At 34.9% G+C, this 21,834-nt stretch overlaps 1 protein-coding gene across 3 annotated transcripts in view; it reads left to right on the top strand.

Moving 5' to 3' along the window:
• The first annotated feature begins 2,892 nt into the window (after nt 1-2,892).
• The window catches only part of LOC109700680 (aldehyde dehydrogenase 1A1), a 131,548-nt gene continuing 112,606 nt past the window's right edge, over nt 2,893-21,834 (top strand). Inside the window, exon 1 of one of the 3 annotated variants that reach the window (XM_074052047.1) lies at nt 2,893-3,071. In XM_074052047.1, coding sequence (XP_073908148.1) covers nt 3,020-3,071 — 52 coding nt within the window. In that variant the 5' untranslated portion in view covers nt 2,893-3,019. The remainder of the gene's footprint in view (nt 3,072-21,834) is intronic. The other 2 variants (XM_020185957.2, XM_074052049.1) reach the window with 2 other exon arrangements.

Raw genomic sequence — 21,834 nt, 5'->3', positions numbered from 1 at the left:
AGTGCTGAAAGAAAATTGGGTACAGAGTGATTTGTTATTGTTTGAGAGTCAATTTGGATCATTAACTAAAGAGAAAGTACTTGGATAATTGCAAACCTTGATGTATATCTTTTTTTTTGCCTACCTGCTCTGTTCTTGTACTTTGTACGCTGTTCAGTAGAGTGACTTGTTAAAGATTCCCTGTAGCTCCATGAGCTGTTCCACATAGACACAGGTGGACTGACCTGAATCTTCTTCAGAAAGAAAGATTATGATTATGAAAGATTATCCTTTGGGAAAATGGATCTATAAAATCTAATTTCTGAAAACATTACTTGTTTGTCATTTATCCACCAGTTAAGTATAAGCAACCATGGAAGTAGGTCTGAAAAATAAGTAAGGTACAAAGAAACAGAAATCAGAGGCAAAAGGAGGTTTTATGATCATTACATTTGTTGCTTCTAGTGCTTTCTTCAGGAGACCTAGAGATGCTCTTGTCTATAGACTGAATGCTTTAAACTAGCTAGAATTGGTTTCAGTTTCTTCACCCAAGAAAGTCCTAAATAAAAAATATATGCGGTTATGATTTGGATGTTTTGTTTTATTTTGTCAGTTCTGGGGTGAACCTAGGGTCTTGGGCTTCTAGATAGATGCTCTACCACGTGAATCATACCCCCTGTCCTTTTTGATTTTAGTTCTTTTTCAGATAGGGTCTTGCTTTTGCCTGAGACCAGCCTCAAACTCTGACCCTCCTACTTATGCCTCTTTCATAACCGGGATTATGTGTGTACCACTTTGCCCAGCCATTGTTTTGGTAGTAAATTTCCCCCAAAGACCTATATTCTACAAGTTTGGTCACAAAACTTTCTCTCCCTTAAAAGAAAACTCTTCATACTTTAATTCCTTACGGAGACAAATAACATTGGTGTAGTCATTGCTTATTGTAAATTTGCAGTTGTCTTTGATTTTTGAGAAGACCAATACTTGATTGCTTCTAAACTTAAAAAAAAAAGGATGAGGGACCAAAGGAATATTTATCTTGGAACTATTACTTCCATTTTTAATATGCAAGAAAACACTTTGTTATCTGATTATTTCGCAATTTTAAGTTTACATGTAAAATATGGCAAACTTCACCTTCCGAGTTGGCACTGTTTTCTAAGGAATAAACTTTAGAGGTAACACTGAGGTATCAGTTTCTTTTATGGAAAAAAAGAAGCCAAATATGTACTTAAAGTGAAAAGAAAAAAAATGAGTACCTAATCAGTATCAATAACTATCATTTATAAAACTTCTTTCTTCTCTCTATTCAGAAGGGGAATGGAGTGAGGACTTTATTGTACACCATGCTTTGTAGCATGCTCATTTAGTGGAACTTTTCCATTAATAATGATTACTACAATCTATTTCACTCTTACCATGTATCAGATATAGCATTAAGCAAATTCTGACTGTCTTCAACTCACACTCTTGCCAATAATAGATTATCCTGTTTTGATGATGCTTGGACAGCTTGTCATTTTTTCTATATATTCCCTATGTTTTTTAATTTTAATATGAATTATCTACCTCTACTTCTGGCTGTTTTATGAAATTCAATGTCTTGGCCATGCATCAAAAACTGCCAATTTTCACAATGACAGATCAACATCATTTCTAAAAAAAGAGTACTGAGTGGGTGACATGGGTATGTGGTTCCTGGATATTGGATCCTCATAATGATGAGATGACTGTGTTTCCTACCATTCCTGATTCAGCCATGAAAATTCCACTAAAAAGGAGTTTTTCAGGCTGGGAGTGGTGCTTCGTGTGTATAATCCTAGGTACTCTGAATGCTCTGAAGGCTCAAGAGGAATGGTAGTTAGAAGGCAGTCCAGCACAAAGGGGCTTGGACCATGGCTCAAGTGGTAGAGTACATGCTTATCAAGCTCAGGGAGATGAGTTCAAATACCAATGCCATAAAAAAAAATTAGAAATCTCTCTGAGCTTCAGATTCCTCATATATAAAATCATCATGTCAGACTAGAAGATTTCTAAGATCATTGCCAATTCTTGTAATAAAAGCTAGAAGGAAAATTAGAACAGAACCATAGTATGACATACAGGGTTAATTTCACCCAAAAGATTATTTCACCAGTCTCCAGAAATAGTTTACAGCTCAACCACAAACCTCAGGAACAATACAATTCACCTTGGACTGGTTTTGAGCCTGAGTTCTTTTTTTTTTTTTTTTCATTTTTATTCATTTATTTTATTTTTTTCTGTCTTCCCCCCCACCTTGTTTTTTGAGCCTGAGTTCTTAAAGTCCCTCCCCCACCCAATTCTCTTTGGTAGTTCATTAGGCTTCATCAGGCTGCCAAATTTCTTAGCAACTTTCTTGGAAAGCTCTGAAGGCACACTCAGTTTCTGTGATTGTGGGGTGAAATTTGGCTGAGGACAGGGGATGTAAGGCTTCATTGTTGAGGGGAAGCCCAATGTCTTCAAAAAAGAGCCAGGTGAGAAGAGCATAGATAGGTTGATAGTTTTTGTTCTGATTATTAAAACTAGTCACACAGTTAAAACTCCCTTGAGAACTGTTAAACAATACCCATGTCCACATGGACCAATTAAATCAAAGCCTCTAGTGATAGCTGCCTTTTGAAAAGCTTTTCCATGTGACTGAGAGACATTCCAGGTCGAGAAACTTACTTAGGATAAAACAACTTGAAAGTCTAACCATCAGTCCCAACAAATCCACTCAGCTCAATTACAGCAAAACTTGGAAGGCTTACCTGTGTCCAGAAATCTTGCCTATAATTGTGAGGAATCTGGCAGGGGAATATAAACACAGAAAAATATTTTGGCCAAGCTAAGTGAGTCCTAAGAAACAGGGATTGTCCCAGCCATAGCAACAGCAGGGCCCAGAACCTAGCCTGTCTATGAGGGAAAGGCCAGGAGAGAACATCCTGCCCTGAAAGGTGGGGTGAGGGGTGGACCACAGAACTCCAGCAGAGTGTCTTGAGCTATATGAGGCATTTGGGAGCTAGAGAAATGAACAGAGATGCTTCTGCAACCAGTAGAGGAAGCTGGGAAATTCCGGAGTGAAACGAGAGGTATGAAATCAAATCAGGAATAAAGTGTTGTGAAGGAGGAAGAAGAGGATAATTGATGATGATTGGTAAAGCAGAGGGAGAGAAGAGAGATAGAAAGATAACATTTTTTCTCCCCTTCTTATTGTGATGGGTGGGGGGACTTTGTGGCATTTACAGAGGTTCTTACAATGTATCAAATATATCACACATGAATTCACCTCCTCAACTATTCTCCTTTATCTCCCTTCACAGTTTCCTGGAGTAGTTTCAGCATGTATCATTTTTGCATTTACTTACATCTGTATGCATTTTTTTCACTGTACTCCTCCTCCTACCTCCTTTCCCCCACAACTCCACCCCCACACCCAATGGTGTCAGCCCTCCCCTCTGGGCAGGACTTCTTCTGCCCTCCTGTTCTTTGATTTTATAAGAGGAAAAAGAGAAAAGATAAAAAGAAAAGCATGACATTTTAGCTTGAGATAAAGGTAGCTACACAGGAAGTTTCCTTGTGATATTTCCATGTATGTATGTATTATAACCCCGATTGGTTCATCTCCTGTAATTTTCTTCATTCTATCTTAGTCCCTTTTGTATGGTAGCTTCAGTCAGTTTAAGATTTTATATTCATTCTTGTATAATCAGTATATCAACCCTATTCAAGTTCTTAGTTTTCCTACCCTTCTCATATGTGACCTCCCCTTAGTGTGACTAGTATTTCATATTGCTGTATTTGTATTAGGTCTATATTCCACAAATGAGAGGGAATATGCAGCTATTGGCCTTCCGAGTCTGGTTAACTTCACTTAACGATGAGACAACATCATTTTTAAATTGCTGGTGATAAACAGAGGTACCACTGAAAGATGTGATATGTAGCAAGAAGCAGGGAAGGAAGGAGGGAGGAGGAAGGAGAAGCACAGGAATGTAACTTTCCTGGGAGTTTCATAGTGAAAGTGCTGTAAGTCTTTGGCTCCAGGAAATTGCTCACCCCCTCTGGGCTCACAGCACTGAGTGTATGTGAGGGAAGATGTAAATAATGAAAAATAAAGGGGATTTGGATCCACTTACTCAGATGAGTTTGGTAAGTTCCTCTGGAGACTTCATCAACTGGACAGATCAATATTACTACAACCAGAAGTTAATTTGTAGTATTATAGTTATGACTTAGTTTGAGAAAGCATTCCTATCTTTGTTAAGAGCATTTCTCTCCCTCTGGATGGTGTGGGCTTTTTTATATGTTACTAGGTAAATACTCAGGGGTCTTGGGTTTTTGCCAATCTTCCTGTCAGGGTGTCTGCAACTTATTACATAATTTTTTTTTTCATTTTTGACCTGGTGCCTATTTGATGTTTCAAAATCAGCTTTTAATGTGAGAGCCCCCAAATTATCTTTGGTAGGCAGAACATTCTCATATAGGGAAGAAAGCAAGTCTTCAAAATAATAATGAACCCAAATAGTCTCTTAACCAGTTATCTTCAGGTCCTGTGTTATATTGTCATGTTTTTTAAAAATACCATAGGTTTCTAAACATCTAAACTTTGAAAGTCATGTGTCAAACCATCTGACAAAGGCGTTAGACCATAGGAATTTTCTGATCCTCTGGATGAAGTTTTGCTAACTGGCATGTAATCATGTCATGTTTAACTACTGAAAAAATATTTCACTCCTACTGTTTTTCTATGAAGTAACTCCTCTAACATAGCTAACCCCTGTATTGAATTAGTTTATTGACATTAAGCTGCCACTTCAAACAATGTGTGCAAGCACCCATGTTATAGACCATAGATCACTGCCTGGAAGTGTACGATTTGAAAGCCTTCTTAGGAGAAGGTAATGAGAATTGCCCTGCATTCCTGTTGGTTAAGAGGAAAATCCATTCCACAATAGCATTCATGGCACCTAATGTTTATTGTGTGCGTCAAAGAACTACACATTTTAACGTACTTTTTAATACTATTTATTTCTTGTAGCCAACCTCTGAAGGGATGGCTGAATTTTTATAATAAGCATATAGAACAATATTAATAAAATATTAATCTACTTCAATATTCAAATCATGCTTTTATAAATCAGGTTTTATCAACATGCCCACTTCTATACTTACTATACTTATTTACTAATCTATCTTTATAATATAACTTGTGTTCTGATAGTCAGTATTACAACCCTCAATATTATTTGAAGGTACAAAGTGAGATGTAATCCTTCCCAGGAAATAGGTCTGATGCATGTAAGATACACTGTAATATGAATAGTCCCTATAGAAGGCATAAAAATATGGGCTTGGCCCTTGAATTTACTAATTAACAAGAAAATTACAAATAGGACTAATAAGCATATCTTGCCATATGTGTGTAATAGATATGCTGGCATTAAGAAGAAATAGGGATATAGAAGGTGATGATGTTAGCCGAGTGACTCTGGATAATTCACATGTCCTCTATAAATCTGCTTTTTCTTTCTCATTTGCAGTTTGCTCCAACTTCTAGAAAAGTATCTGTCAAGTGATGACTTATAATAGGCTTTTAATTATGATACTTGTTCCTATTATTAATGTTGTTGTTATATTAAAAATGTAATAATGAAAAAAAATATAATTTTAAAACACACATGGTGAATTTTATCCATGCAGCCATTTAACATAGAATATTCATATTGGTGGAAAGTATTTTTATTGTACAACACACAAAGAAATCTACTTCTTAAAAATATAAAGTATCAACAAAGTTTTACAACTTTTCTTTACTTGGGATTTGGTTTGAAAGGAAGAATGATTTCTTATATCTTTCACTTGATGTGATGAAATATAAACTTTAATTTAATAGCATGTGACATTTCACTCATAAGGAACTAACAATCTGTTGTCGAAATCACACAATTAGTTGTATCTTCAAGTAGGCGACACTTGTAGCATATTCTACATTGTGTTAAACATTTTACTCAGTCTTAATTTCTGTAAAACAAGCATTTTCTTTCAAGTACATACTTATCATTTTGATAAATTTCATATTGTGTGAAAAATTAGTAGTGAACACATTAAAAGTGAAGGCACAATAAACAAAAATCTTTAAAAACCTCAAGGAGTTCACCAAATGTTCATTAACTTTATAAATAATAAACAACATACCAGGGGTACCACTTTTCAAAAGAAAGTGAAGGCAGCATTAATGAATTTTTTCTCTAATTTTCATCTATATGTGTTATGGCTTATCAAATAAATCCTAATTGTATGTGAGGGTGAAAAATTCCAGGTGACATGCAGTAGCTATACGACATTGTAGATATACTCACAACCATGGAACTGTACTTAAAAAAATGGGCAGCAAGTAAGTTTTATATTATGTGTATGTTCTTATAGTAAAAATATAACTGATATTCTCAAATGACAAAACTATAATTTTCAGTACAGTGGTATTCTTCCTCAGTTCATAACATCATAATGTATTTCTAACTTATTTACTACGTGTTTCTCATTTACCTGATGCTTTGGTATAATTAGAAAAGTGAACAAGTCGACATTCTTTCTCAAATATCTCTTATTTTTTAATTGAAGAAGATGTATTTTCAATTTAATCTTTCTGTATTTTTTCTAAACATTTTAGAGTTGAGCAATCCAAAGGTCTTTTTTTACCTCTTAGTTAAAATTTTCAGTGTTTGAATATTTGAAATTTTCTTAAAAGTCACTCTTCCATTCTAAAGACAATTTCAAAGAATACTTGACCTCAGACCAATTACTGTGACTGCACTTAATGATTTGGATGAGGGCTTGGACAGAACTCAAGAAGATATCTAGTTCTTCTCTTTTAGGAAGGACTCACCCATTCCCAGAAGATAGCTCTTTATTATTTTAATTACTTTTCTGAGTCACAAAAAAACCTCTATTCTATTTTATAATGATACTATTTCTGCTTCAAATTTCCCATACTTAAAATGTGCACTTTGTAAAAGTCATGTTTTTTATTTTTCCTACTTAGGAAATAATATAATCTCTTCCTATAATGAATGTTTTTGTGAAAGAAATTGGCTCCTACCTATTAGTGGAATTGTATTTTTTAAAGAACTCAATTTCATTCAATTTGTAATTTTCCCCAACATATGAGTATTTTGCAGTAAGCAAGGGTAAACTTTCTTTCAGTTAAAGAAAAACATCATAAAGAAAAAGAAGCTAAAATCCACAAACTTCCTTGGTGGTTGATTAGTTGCTACACTTCCACACAGTTAGCTAATTAGCAAAGCTAAGACTGTGGATGAAGAGTCACCAAAAAAATTTACTCTTGTGTTTTAAAATTTTTAAAGTGGTTGATTAAGAACCCTGTGCCTGATCTGGGGCTATAACTCAGTTGTTTAGTGCTTGCCTCACATGCGTGAGGCCCTGAGTTCAATCCCTAGTACCAAAAAAAAAAAAAACAAGCCTATACCTTTGATCATTTTTTTTTATTTTGATGAAACTGGTGTCTATTTACAATGAAGCTCTTCTTTGAGCCACATCTCAGAGAAGAAAACAGGCGTGCAGTTGAAGCCTGCAAAGGGTAGGATTGACACTGGCGATTTAGCCGTGTCAAAATTTTTTGGGGATTTTTGTTTTTGTTAGTACTCCCGTTACAAAGAAGAAACCAATTTAGTTCATTTTTTTTCCAGAATTTTTTCCAATACCTGCCATTTTTGAGGAGAACTCATGGCATTAATAAGTTAACTCATTCAATCATTTTGAAGAGCTTTTTGAAATCTTTATAATTATGCTTATTTTTAGATGAGTTACCTTTGGCCCAATGGTATTTTTGTGAAATTGTTACAAAGAACTCATATTCTTATAACCGTTTTTTCAAATAGTAATGGTTTTAATAACATCATACTCTTTCTCCAACCTTTTATAAGTAAGTTGAAAACTTACCTCTAAATATTTTGGAGTATATTTCCAAAGACAAAGGCATTTTCTTACATAACTGCAGTATGACCATTAAAATCAGGACATTGTCATTGATAAAATAATATTATCTTCTTCAAATTGTTCAATAATGTTAATAATATCAGAACAAAAACACATTGCCTTTAGCTGTTATATTTCTGTAAACTCTTTCAATCTACAACAGCTCTACAGGTTCCCTTGTCTTTCATGACTTCAGTAATTTAGAGTAACATAGGGTGGTTTTTGTTACATTGTCATTATATGTGGGTTTATTTCATTATTAGGTTCAGGTTATACATTTTTGTTAGGAAGGTGACATGATGTATAACTCTAACAAATTTACACAGCTTCTTAAATTTGGGGCCAGGCTTTAAATTTGAGCAGGAATCCACAGACTCCCTTCTAAATTTCCATTCATAACCTCACAAATAATGATGAACATTCTCATAAATTGTCTTTAACAAAGATTAATAGTTTTTGTAAGTGCCACTGAAGACTTATTCTGGTCTCTGCCACATAATAGAATTGAGAGCAAGGCAATCAAATGTCATCATCATATAAGGCCTACCACAGGAAGTACAAGTTTATTAGATATTATGTAGAAAATACAATTCAATAATTTGAATTAATGAAAAACTGTTAAAGTGTATTTTATATGTCTTGGGTTATTAATTTATGTTTCCTCACTTCAATTTAAAGTTTACATTTTTTGACTCCTGTCTTATTATTTTTCTCCAGGAATTTGTTACACAGAATATAAAAATATCACTTTTATTCTATAGCATTCAGTTTACAGTAGCCACTTTCTAAAGAACACAATTGAGACATAATAACAAAACATACATGTGTTCTAGGAATTCATCCTGAACTTCTATATAATAACCTACACTCTTATTTATTTGTGACTTCTATATAATAACCTATACTCCTATTATTTCAAAATCCAACAGGTTAGCAGAGTAGATTGAAAAAAAAAATACAATACTAGTCAATGTTAATAATAAAGGCCCTAGAAATAAACCTGTAGTTTTTTAAACTCTATATATCTTGTTTTGTTTTTCAGTCAGAGTCTTTTTTTTTTTTTTTTTTTGAGTACTGGGGTTTGAACTCAGGGCTTTCACCTTGAACGATTTCACTAGCCCTGTTTCTGTGAAAGGTTTTTCGAGATAAGGGCTGGCAGTACTATTTGGCCAGGCTGGCTTAGAGCTGTGATCCTTCTGATCTCTGCCTCTTAAGTAGCTAGGATTACAGGCATAAGCCACCGGCGCCAGGCTGAACTAATTTTTCTAATGTCACTATTACCGTGTAAACTGAAACCTAAAGCGATAATCAGTACTACAAGCTCTCATTGATGTTTTGGTCATTCTTAAACAGAAACATAAGTTCTATGAACAGAAACATAAATTTATAGAGGACATCCTTTATTTTAAATTTTCATTTTGTATATTCTTTTTTCAAAATTGTGATTTTGATTTCTAAAAGTAAATAGTACCTGAAAATAAGCATAACTTCTTAATACAAAGTTGTACTGCTCAGTACAACTAATTATTAATTCAGTAGTTTAAGAAATGCACATATCTCAAATATTACTGTACACTTCAGTACCAAGTTCTGGAAATCCCTTGGTCTATTGAGAAGAAGTAAGACTGACAGATAATCACATGTGGTTATTTTATTTAGTCCACTGTTTTCAAAGATGTGAGTTTAGCTCATTAGTAGGCCATCATCAGCAGTTTAGAAAAAAATGAAGTAAAACAGAATGGAAAATATATCAACACATCATATGTGGTAAATGTAAATATTAATGTGAAACTTTTGTTTTAGCAAATGTGTGTTAAGTTTGGTCTAAAGCTGCCTCTGTATGTATGATAAGTTTGATCAAAATATTTAACCTAATTTGATCTATAAGTAGATTCTAGCCTACTCATTTAACAAGTAGCTGAGTTTCAGTCAATCATAAGTGGTCAACTTTCCAAGTTATATTCAAATAAGATAGACAAGAGTTATATCCATATCCAATCAGTCTATCTGTACCTCACTTCCATTTCCTGTACATCCCATCCATTTCTCTGGCTATAGATATAACATTCCACTCTAGTAGAGTGGGACATTCTGAACAATTGGTGGTCTGGACAGCTGCTTGATTCTAAAATCACACATGAAGTGATTTTACAGATGTTAAAACAGGTTTGTTGTGATTCTGCCTTTTAACAGTGTGTATGCTTGTGCATACATAAGTGTATGTCTCCTGTTGTATATAGCATGGAAAAGGAAAATAGTTTACCATGACCTAACCAAGAAAGTTTGAAAGCCATTGCTCTAATCAATCTTAGTTTCAAATCTGTTCCTCACTGTTATTTCCTATAGATGAACAGGCTATAAATTTCATTACTCATTCATTTTTTCTTTTCTTCTGTTTTTTTTCCTTTATTGTTGTGCTGGGTGGGGGTACATTGTGGCATTTACAAAGGTGCTTACAATATATAATACTTGAATTTACCCCCTCTATTACTCTCCTTTAACCCCACAATTCCTGGAGTAGTTTCAACAGGTATCATTTTCTGCATTTACATACATTTGTACACATTTTTGCACTGTATTCACCCTCCTACCTCATTTTCCCATCATCTCCTCCCTCCTACTGATTCCCCCTCCCCCCCACAAGGCAGTAACTGTTCCACTTTCCTGTTCTCCAATTTTATAGACAAGAAAAGAAAAAAATGACATTTTTGCTTGTTTGAGATAAATGTAGCTACTTCTATGTATAAATGTATTATAACTCCAATTGGTTTATCTCCTTTAATTTTCTTCATTCTACCTAGTCCATGGTGGTTTCAAATGGTTTAAGATTTTTATATTCATTCTTGTATAGAGAATATATCACCCATATTCAAGTTCTTCATTTCCTTCTTTTACCCTACACCTCCCGTAGTTGACCTCCCCTTAGTGTGACCAGTGTTTCTTAATATTGCTGCATTTGTATTAGTTCTATTTTTCACATAGGAGAGAGAACACATGGCTTTTGGCCTTCTGAGCCTGGCTAGCTTCACTGAATATGATGTTTTCCAGTTCCATCCATTTACCTGGGAATGACAAAATTTCATTCTTCTTTGTAGCTGAGTAATATTCCATTGTATATAAATATCATATTTTCTTAATCCATTTTTCAGTAATGGGGGGCAACTTGGTTGTTTCCATAGCTTTGCTATTGTGAATAATGCTGCAGCTAACATGGGTGTGAAATGTCTTTGTTTTCACATTACTCACATACCTTTGTTTACACACCTAGGAGTGGTATTGCTGGATCATACGGCAAATCTATTTTTAGTTTTTTGAGGAGGCTTCATAGTATTTTTCCATAGTGATTGCACTAGTTCACATTCCCACCAGCACTGTATTAGGGTTCCTTTTCCCCCACATCCTCACTAGCATTTGTTGTTTGTGTTCTTGATGGTAGCTATTCTAATAGGAGTGAGATGGAACAGATACTATTCATACTAGATATTTCCAGGGTCATATTTGCCATGTCTTTTCCCCTTCCCCAGTCAATGTATACAAATAACCACTCTACCACAAAGTGTCTCCCATCTCTATGCTTCTCTTTAAAAATAAAGCACTTTTTTAGTCAACATACTAGTTAGTTTCTTCCCTGCCTCCTTCTTTTTTTATTATTGTGCTAGGAATACATTGTGGCATTTATTCACAACAGCCAAGTTATGGAAACAGCCAAAATGCCTCACTACTGATGAATGGATTAAGAAAATGTGATATTTATACACAATGGAATTTTACTCAGCCACAAAGAAGAACGAAATTTTGTCATTTGCAAGTAAATGGATAGAACTGGACAACGTTATCTTAAGCAAAGTTAACGAGGTTCAGAAGGCCAAAAATCATTTGTTCTCCCTCATATGCAGATTATAGCTCTAAAATAATTGCAGTGGTATCATTGGGCATGGGTCACACCCTAAGGGGAGGCCACATACGGGGGGAACAGGGAAAGGAGGAAACCTAAAACTTGAAAGTGTTTAATGTGCCCCTCTCTGTATGGCTGTCTTTATCTCAAGCTAACAAAAATGCTATGTTTTTCTTACTATCATTATGCTTTCTCTTCAACAAAATTGGAGAAGAGGGCAGAACAGGTTCTGCCTGGAAGTGAGGAAGGTGGGGGAACAGGAGAGGGGGGAGGGGGGCAGGGGAGAGAGATGGCCCCCAAAATGTATACACGTATGAATAAATGAATAAACAATTTAAAAAAATAAAAACTTTCAATATATCAAAAAAATCAAATATATTATACTTTAATTCATCCCCTCCATCATTCTTTTTCCTCCCTTTCTCCATTTCTGAAATAGTTTCAACAGATATTATTTTTTCATTTACATACAATACACGGTATTCACTCTCCTATACCCTTTCCCCAAATACTCACTCCCCTCCCACTGGTACCATTCATACCCCCCCTCCCCAGACAGGAGCTGTTCAGTCCTCCTGTTCTCTGATTTTGTAAAAGAAAAAAAATGACATTTTTGTTTGTTTAAGATAACTACAGAGGGAATTTCCTTGTGACATTTCCATTTAGCTGTTAGTGTTCCTTCTTTCATTGGTGATAATCTTAAGCCCTTTCCTATTTGATAAAATTTCCCTCAAAATTTTGACTTATTTAATTTGCTTAATCTCATTCTACATTGATTGCCTACACAGTAACAGGGGCTCTGTAATGATACGATAAATGAATAAATAAGAACTTACTAATAAGAGTGGTCTAGTATAAAACACCTTGCTAAAACATCCATCTCTAACAAATTATTTCACTTTCTTCTCATAGGACTGATAACATCCTGACTGAGACTGTATAATCTACTAATTGAAGGGATAAGGACAGAAGAATCTCTTCTTGATCGGGATTACACTAAGAATGACTATAATTAAATATGTCAGGCAAACCTGTTTTACTTGGCCCATACATTCTAATCAACGTCCTATATTTAGGAATTATAAATCCCATGTACAGAGAACAGGATATATTACATTAGTAATAAAATCACAAAAGCTCAGGCAACAAGGGCAAAAATAGACAAATGAGATTACCTCACACTAAAAGCCTCTTCTCAGCAAAGGAAATAATCATCATAACAGAGACAATCAATATAACAGGAGAAAATAGTTGAAAAGTCTAAAGTAGATAAGAGAGTATTATCCTGAATTTACAAAAAACTTAAACAACTCAATGACAAAAAAAATCTGACATCAAAGCAGAAAAAAAGTCTGAGGAGGCAATTTTAAAAAGCTAATTTTGTACCTATTTTCTTTATCCCCTTCTTTATTTTACTTACTTATTTATTTATTTGATGATACTAGGGTTTGAACTCAGGACCCTGTGTTTGTTAGGCAGGTACTCTACCACTTGAGCCACACCTCAGCCTAAAAAGCTAACTTTGAAGATGTCTTAAATAACTACAAGTTTCAGTTCTCTGTCCTCTTCCTTCTTGCATCTAGAGTTTATACCACAGAGAATTTATCTAGATTCAAGCTTCAGCTATCATCCCTACCATAAAGCAAAATTTTCAACCCTGATCTGTCTCCTGAATTCTAATCACATACCTCCAACTGTTCCTCAATTCAGACACTTTGTGTCAAAAAGCTTAACCTGTCATCTAGCCGAATGCTACTATCATCCTGCCATACACATAGTCTTGGAGCCTCTTTTAAATCCCTCCCCATATTCAGGAAAATACCATGTCTAGTGTATTTATTCTTCAAAATATTGAATGTTTCTCCTTTTCCTCTTCTCGCACTATGGAAGGTCAAGATTTATCATCTTGATTGCGTGAAATTGTTCCCCTTGTCTCAAGCCTCTGGTCTTTTGATATAGATTAATTTATACAGATTCAAATTTCTTCACCTTATTTGTCAAATGTCCTGTCTTAGGCATTAAGGATATAGCAATAGACAAAAGAGTCTCCACCCTCATGGCCAGTGAGTGATATAAATACACATACATATATATACACATACATACATATAAATAATATATATAATATTACCAGTCAGTGTTAAATTATTTGAAAAATAGTGGATGATAGATTGAGAAGTATAAATTTTTAATACACATGTACCCCCCTTTAGCATTTAAATTTACATGCAGTTAAGTGAAATTTGTTGAATATAGTTTTCCAGATTAAACTTCTCAATATGGTTTATCTTTATTCTAATACATTCAACAATCTGATGGGAAGGGAGAGGTGGTGGGGAAAGAGGATAGGAGGGTGAACAGAGTGCAAAAAATGTGTACACATGTATGTAAATGCAAAAATGGTAACTGTTGAAACTATTCCAGGAACAGCTTGGGAGGAAATAAAAGAGAGAGGTGGAGGGAGTGAATTCAAGTAGGATATATTTGATACATTGTAAGAACCTGTGTAAATGCCACAGTGTACCCTCATCCAGCACAACAATAAAGGAAAAAAAAGTGGTTATAGGTAACCCAATAAGTAAATAAATAAATAGGATAAACTCTAAAAAGCACTTAGCTCAAGATTGCTCAATCTTGGGACAAGAACTCTTTTTTTTGCCTTTAATCTGTAAGTTACAAAATTCTGGCAATATTGGCCAACTTCCTGTCCTTCACGCCCACTTGACTGATTCTAAACTTATCTGAAGTGCCCCTTCCTTATGCGTCCCAGAACAAAAATAACTCTCCTTTCGGAATTCTTTCCTAATTATAATAAGTTCCCAGCTCTCGGTCATGCAGTGTGACACAGAATATATGACATTGTGATTACCTGTCTCCTTGTGCTTGTGTTTTTATCTTCTCAGATGAGCCAGCACACTTCTAAAACAAGACCATGTTATGTCACTTTGCACTATTCTCAGTACTTCACACTCTTCTCAGTCTACAAAATGGCCAACATAGAAACATGTTTTAAGAAAGCATCTACTGACAATTAGGTGAGTTTGGCCATTCTCTGCCATAATCTAGCACCACATGTCCTTTGGTGACAATGAGCCTTTCATTAGATAAAATCATTATCACTTGAATTGTTCACAGATCCTCTTATTGCACCCGTTGAAAGTTATTATAATAAAAACAGATCTTGTATTTCTTTTGGTCCAGGATGAAATATTTTTTCTTTAACAGATGTCAGCTTTCCATACTTGCCATGAGAAAGAGCAACAGTTCTTTGCCACAAACCAAAGGATTCCACAGTTTCATTCCCCTACAACTGTTACCCTAATAATTTGTTCTCCTTTATGCTTGTTCTTATGAGCTTATTCTTATGAGTTTTCTCTATCTTTAATTTTTCTTTTGCATGTATTTCCCATAATGATTTCTACACAGATTCTTAATTTCCTATTTTAAAGAAGTAGATATCTAAACTGGTGTCACTACCTTTTGGAGATTATTTATTGTTGAAAAGTAATACTTTAAAGGAAAACAAGAAATGAACTTACAGGGAAATTCTGATGTGCCCATTTTTGTTCCTTATTTTGCCTAAGAATTGAGTACAAATGGGTATTTAGCATTTTCCAAATAGTGTATATTCTTAACCAAAATTAGGAGTGCCAATGCTGTGCAAGTTTACAATTTCATACTTCATAAGAATACTAGAAATAATCTGGACCAAAATCTTCTAATTTTTAAAATCATTAGCTTATTTTGGCTCAATGTTCTTTCTACAAACCTCCATTTTCTCTTGTGAGCTTAATATCAATACTGAAATATAGTTAAATTTTCTTCACAAGTCTGACAATATTATGCTAAAGATTATTAACAAAATGTTACTTTGGGCTCTGATTATTACAAAAACCCTTAAATTCACTTATAGGCCTTTTACTGTTCATTATAGTGCAAAAACAAATTAAGAAATAATAATAGAAATATTGACAAAAATACTATATAATTTCTATTTACTTAAAATCTTATATGTGTTCTATAAAACTACTTAGTGGAAATTGTTACTCAAGATACTCTGGATAGAAGGGGAAAGGAACATGTGAATGCCTTTCAGGGAGACCTCTACTTCATACCTTCCTTCCTCAATAATGTTTGAGTTTTCTTTATAAGCACAACTTTTTAGCTTACAAAGAATCAAAGGCAAAAAAATTAAAACTATAAAATAATATGTCATGTTAGCAGTACCATTTGGCATTTAACAAACATGGTCTCCAAAATGAAAAAGATAACCCCATCATAACAGTCCTTCTTATGCTCTTCCAACCCAATCAAAACTATCCTGATCAAAATCTGACAAAGGTATTACAAGAAAACTATAGACCAATATCCCTGATGAATATTTGTGTAAAAGTCCTCTACACAGTACTGACAAAATAAACTCAGTGGCACATTAAAAGGATTATACACCACATTAACAAATGCAGGACAAAAACTGCATGATCATATCATTTTGTATTAAAAAGATACTGACAATGTTTAATATCTTTTCATGTTAAAACCTCTCAAGAAATTAGGAATAGAAGAAAGCTACCTCAACAAACTAAAGGTCATATTTGAGAAGTGCATAGCTATCATCAAACTCACTAGTAAAACACTGAAAGCTTTCCATTCAAAATGAGGAGTAAAACAAGAATGCCTACTTTTTTTATTATTATTCATTTGTTCACATGTGCATACATTATTTGAGTCATCTCTCCCCTCTGCCTCCCTCTCCCACCCTCTTCCCCCTCCTCCCTCACCATCTCCCCTCTCCTCCCATTGCTTCCAGGCAGAGCCTGTTCTGCCCTTATCTTTAATTTTGTTGAAGAAAAGACATAAGCATAATAAGGAAGACAAAGTGGTTTTGCTAGTTGAGTTAGGATAGCTATACAGAGAGATTCCTAGCATTACTTCATGTACAAATGTGTTACAATCCAAGTTGATTTATCGCCAACTAGTCTTTACACTGGTTCCTGATCCTCTTCTCATGTTGACCTCTGTTGGTTTAAGGTTTCTGTATTAGCTCCTATGGAGTCAAGACATCAAATGCTTTTATGTTTTGGGTTTTCTGCCTATTCCCATATCTCCCATATGTGCTTTCCCCTTGTCATGTGATCCAAGTCCAACCACATTGCTGTATTTGCTTAGATCTAAAGTCCACATATGAGGGAGAACATACGATTTTTGATCTTCTGAGCCTGGCTAACCTCGCTCAGAATGATGTTCTCCAGTTCCATCCACTTACTTGAAAATGATAAGATTTAATTCTTCTTCATGGCTAAGTAAAATTTCATTGTATATAAATATCACATTTTCTTTATCCATTCACCAGTAGTGGGGCATCTTGGCTGTTTCCATAACTTGGCTATGTGAATAGTGCTGCAGTAAACATAGGTGTGCAGATGCCTTTGGAATTACCTGTGTTGCATTCCTTTGGGTATATCCCCAGGAGTGGGATTACTGAATCATATGGTAGATCTATGTTTAGATTTTTAAGAAGCCTCCAAATTTTCTTCCAGAGTGGTTGCACCAGTTTGCATTCCCACCAGCAGAATACGAAGGTTCTTTATTCCCCACATCCTCACCAACACATGTTGTTGGTGGTGTTTTTGTTGATGGCTATTCTAACAGGGGTGAGGTGGAATGAACAAACTGAGAAGGAATATATGGAAAAAATTCCATTTACAATAACCTCAAAAAAAAATCAAATACTTAGGAGTAAACTTAACAAAGGATGTGAATGACCTCTACAAGGAGAACTACAAACCCCTGAAGAAAGAGATCGAGGAAGACTATAGAAGGTGGAGAGATCTCCCATGCTCATTGATTGGTAGAATCAACATAGTAAAAATGGCTATACTACCAAAAGCAATCTACATGTTTAATGCAATTCCCATCAAAATCCCAATGACTTTTATCAAAGAGACTGAAAAATCTACTCTAAAGTTCACTTGGAAACACAAGAGACCGTGAATAGCCAAGGCAATACTCAGCAAAAAGAGCAATGCTGGAGGTATCACAATACTCAACTTCAAACTATATTACAAAGCAATAGCAATAAAAACAGTGTGGTACTGGCACAAAAACAGACATGAAGACCAGTGGAACAGAATAGAGGACCCGGATATGAATCCACACAACTACACCCACCTCATTTTGTACAATGGTGCCAAAAATATACGATGGAGAAAAAAAAGCGTTTTCAACAAATGTTGCTGGGAAAAGTAGTTATCCATCTGCAAGAAACTGAAACTAGATCCATGTCTATCACCCTGTACTAGTATCAACTCAAAATGGATCGAGGACCTTAATATCAGACCTGAAACCCTGAAATTAGTACAGGAAGGAGCAGGAAACATTCTGGAAGCAATAGGTATAGGCAAGGACTTCCTCAATAGAACCCCAGCAGCTCAGCAACTAAGAGAAATGATGGACAAATGAGATTGCATAAAATTAGAAAGCTTCTGCACAAGAAAAGAAATGGTCTCTAAACTGAGGAGACCACCCACAGAGTGGGAGAAAATATCTGCCAGCTATACATCAGACAAAGGACTGATAAGCAGAATATACAGGGAACTTAAGAAACTAAACTCTCCTAAAATCAATGAAGCAATTAAGAAATGGGCAACTGAACTAAGCAGAACTTTCTCAAAAGAAGAAATTCAAATGGCCAAAATACATGAAAAAATGCTCACCAACTCTAGCCATAAAGGAAATACAAATCAAAATCAAGAATGCCTACTTTTGTCACAATTACTTAACATAGTACTAGAAATTCTAATGAGTAATTAGGCAAGCAAAAGAAAAAAAAAGACATATTCATTTGAAATAAATAAATAAAATTATCTCTACTAAAAGATATTATTTTGCATATAGTAAATCCTGCAACTTGCATCTTCAAGCAGTTAGGATTATCAAATGAATTTAGCTAGTTGTAAGATACAAAATTAACATGCAAAACTCAGTTGTGTTGGTCTACATTAACGAAGAACACTCTGAAAAGATTATTATGAAAACTACTTTATTTACAATAGCATCTAACAGAATAAAATACTCGAGTAAACCTAGTCAGTGAAGTGAAAGAGTTTTGTGCTGCAAGCCATAAAATGTTCCTGAATGAAATAAAAGAGGACACAAATAAAAGGAAAGACAGTCCCTGCTCATGGATTGGAAGATTTAACATTGCTAATATGTCAATACTACCCAAAGTAATCTAATGGTTTAAATCAATCTCTTCCAAAATCCCAATGATTCTACTTGCAGAAATGGAAAAGTTCATAGTGACAATTCATTTGAGATTTCAAGGAACCCAAGTAGACAAAGCAATTTTGTAAAGGAACACATTTAGAGATTTCATAGTTCCTATTTTCAAAGCTTATTACAAAGCAACAATAATCAAAACAGTGTTGTACTGGCATAAAACAGAAATACAGACCAGTGGAATAGTATTCTAGAAATAAACTCTCATATAGAGTCAAATTATTTTAGACAAGTGTAACAAGACCAAAAGAGGGAAAGAGTAGCCTGAAATCTTCAGCAAACACTGCTGGGAAAATGCATATCTACATGCAAAAGAATGATGTTGGCTCCTTATTTTACACTATATACAAAGAATCGCCCAAAATAGACCAAGAACACAAATGTAACAGCTAAAACTATAAAATTTTTACAAGAAAATAAAGGGGGGGGACTTCATGTGATTGAATTTGTCAATCATTTCTTTCCTATGTTGCCAAAAGCTTGGAGTACAAAAGAAAAAAATAAATAAACTTTAACCCATGTGCAGCAAAGGACAATACCGACAGAGTGAAAATGCAAATTACAGAATGGGAGAAAATGTTTGCAAATGGTATCTGTTAAGTTGTTAAAATCCAGAACATAAAGAAATCCTACAACTCGATATTGAGAAAAACAAACCAAATTTATAACATAAGGAGAGTATTCAAATAGACATTTCTCCAAATAAGCTATATAAATGAACCATACTCACATGAAAAGATGCTCCGCATCACTAATTATGAGGGAATCACATGAAAACCACAATAAGATACTACCTAAAATATTTTCATCTCTCACCTTGTCTCCTGCCCCACTGCCTCATAATTGGTCTATCTACATGTTTCCAACCCCATTCAATGCATCATTTCCATTGATGGCATTCCATTGCTCTTTCAATGAGGACACAACTCCTAGAATAACCTATATAAGAGGTCAGCAATTTTTTTCTCTAAAGATAGTTAAATATATTAGGATTTGTGCATCATATAGGACTTATTACAACCATTAAACACTGCTTTGAAAAAACAGCCACAGGCAATATGTATTCCAAAAAAACCATAAATAAATATAAGTGATAGGCCAGTTTTGACTCATGAGCTATACTTTGTCAACCCCTGCACTATAGTATCCTACATATTATATCCTTCTTTACTTTCCCACTCTCTTCTACAGAAGACCCCCAGTGCCACTGCCATTACAGATAACAGCAACAAACAGCAACATCATACTTTTGTTCTCATTTTATTCTCTTCTACACTAAGATCTTCATAAATGTCCTTTCAGCCTGGATACTCTTATTCTTCTCTTCATCTAGTTAGCTCTTACTTATTCTCCAGATCTTATCCCAAAGCTCCTTACTCAGGGAAGTCATCAGTGGTTTCCTCTCTTTCATATAATTTCCCATACCCTTATGGATCTTTCTTTCCTGCAGAGCACTGGACACAGTGACAAGTCTGAACCCTGCAATTATTTGAGTAAGTTTCAGTCCCACTCGCAATACTAAACTGGGATCCATGAATAATGATACAGTTTCTTTCTTTCTTTTTTTTGTCAGTACAATCCTAGGGCCCAGAACATAGCTGACACTGAGTAAATTCTTCTGACTGGAAAAATGCATAAATGCACGGACAATTATCCCAATTCCCACCACTTGCAGCTTCCAATATCCCATTGTGGTCTGTGACTGTTTTCTGAAGCCTTTTCTTTGGTGGTACTAGAGATCAAATCCATGATCATATGCACAGTAGGGCAATGCTCTACCACTGAGCTATATTCCCCAGTTCTCAACTCTTTTCTTCATAAGGTGTTTCTGATAATGTATCTCTCTCTTTGCATATCACCCTTCCTCTGTGCACTTAGAAGGATTTCTAGTGCCGCTAACTCAATATTCTGCAAATATTGCAAATGACTATCTTTTCGGGTGTATATCCTTTCTTTCCTTTGGCCCACCGCAAACTTTGTGCTTTTGATTTGTCAAATCTTTCCAGTCAAAGATTTTTATGAACATTCATATATTAAAACACAATTGCTTTTGTTGATTTGTTGCAATGAGGGAGACCATGTAGTTGGGGAAACCACAGGGGCATGTCAGCAGAAGCATGCAAAAAAAAGAACTTTGAAGATTCATGAATATGATTAGAAATTTTGAGTAGATTTCAAGAGGGCAGTGAATTTATTCTGACTTGGTTGCTGCTATCAGGAAGTAAGGACACTTCTATGATTGGGCAGGTTCATAATTATTACATAAGCAAGAGAAAACATTAGAGGACAACCAAAGCTATAATTAGTGATAGCATAGTGTTTCCTGATCTTGTTTGGTCTTTTTTTGGTTTGGATAATGTCCTTACTTTTGTAGGTTAAGACATGAAACCAAAAGGTCTTTGTCTTTGCTATGCTCAAAGTCATAGAGTGGGTCTAGTTTAATCTTTTTCTGAAGTTATATTCAGTAGGAGAACTCCATGGGCTACCTGTGTTTGCCATGCCAGCTACTTAGCAGTGTGAAGTTCTCATAGCAGTACTGGGTAGCCCCTGGCTTTCAGAAACAGCTTTCCTTCTTTTCGAGGTGAGTATGCCCAGTGAAGCGTGGGTTGCTTGTAAAGGTCATCCACGTGGAAGCTGTCTGCACGTAATTCTGTGCCTGGTAGTCTGCTTCTGGGCAGGGC

The sequence above is a fragment of the Castor canadensis genome, chromosome 13 (assembly GCF_047511655.1).
Source record: "Castor canadensis chromosome 13, mCasCan1.hap1v2, whole genome shotgun sequence".
NCBI lineage: Eukaryota > Metazoa > Chordata > Mammalia > Rodentia > Castoridae > Castor > Castor canadensis.
Note: the sequence above shows the minus strand (reverse complement) of the source record. Positions and strands in the feature narration are given on the sequence as shown.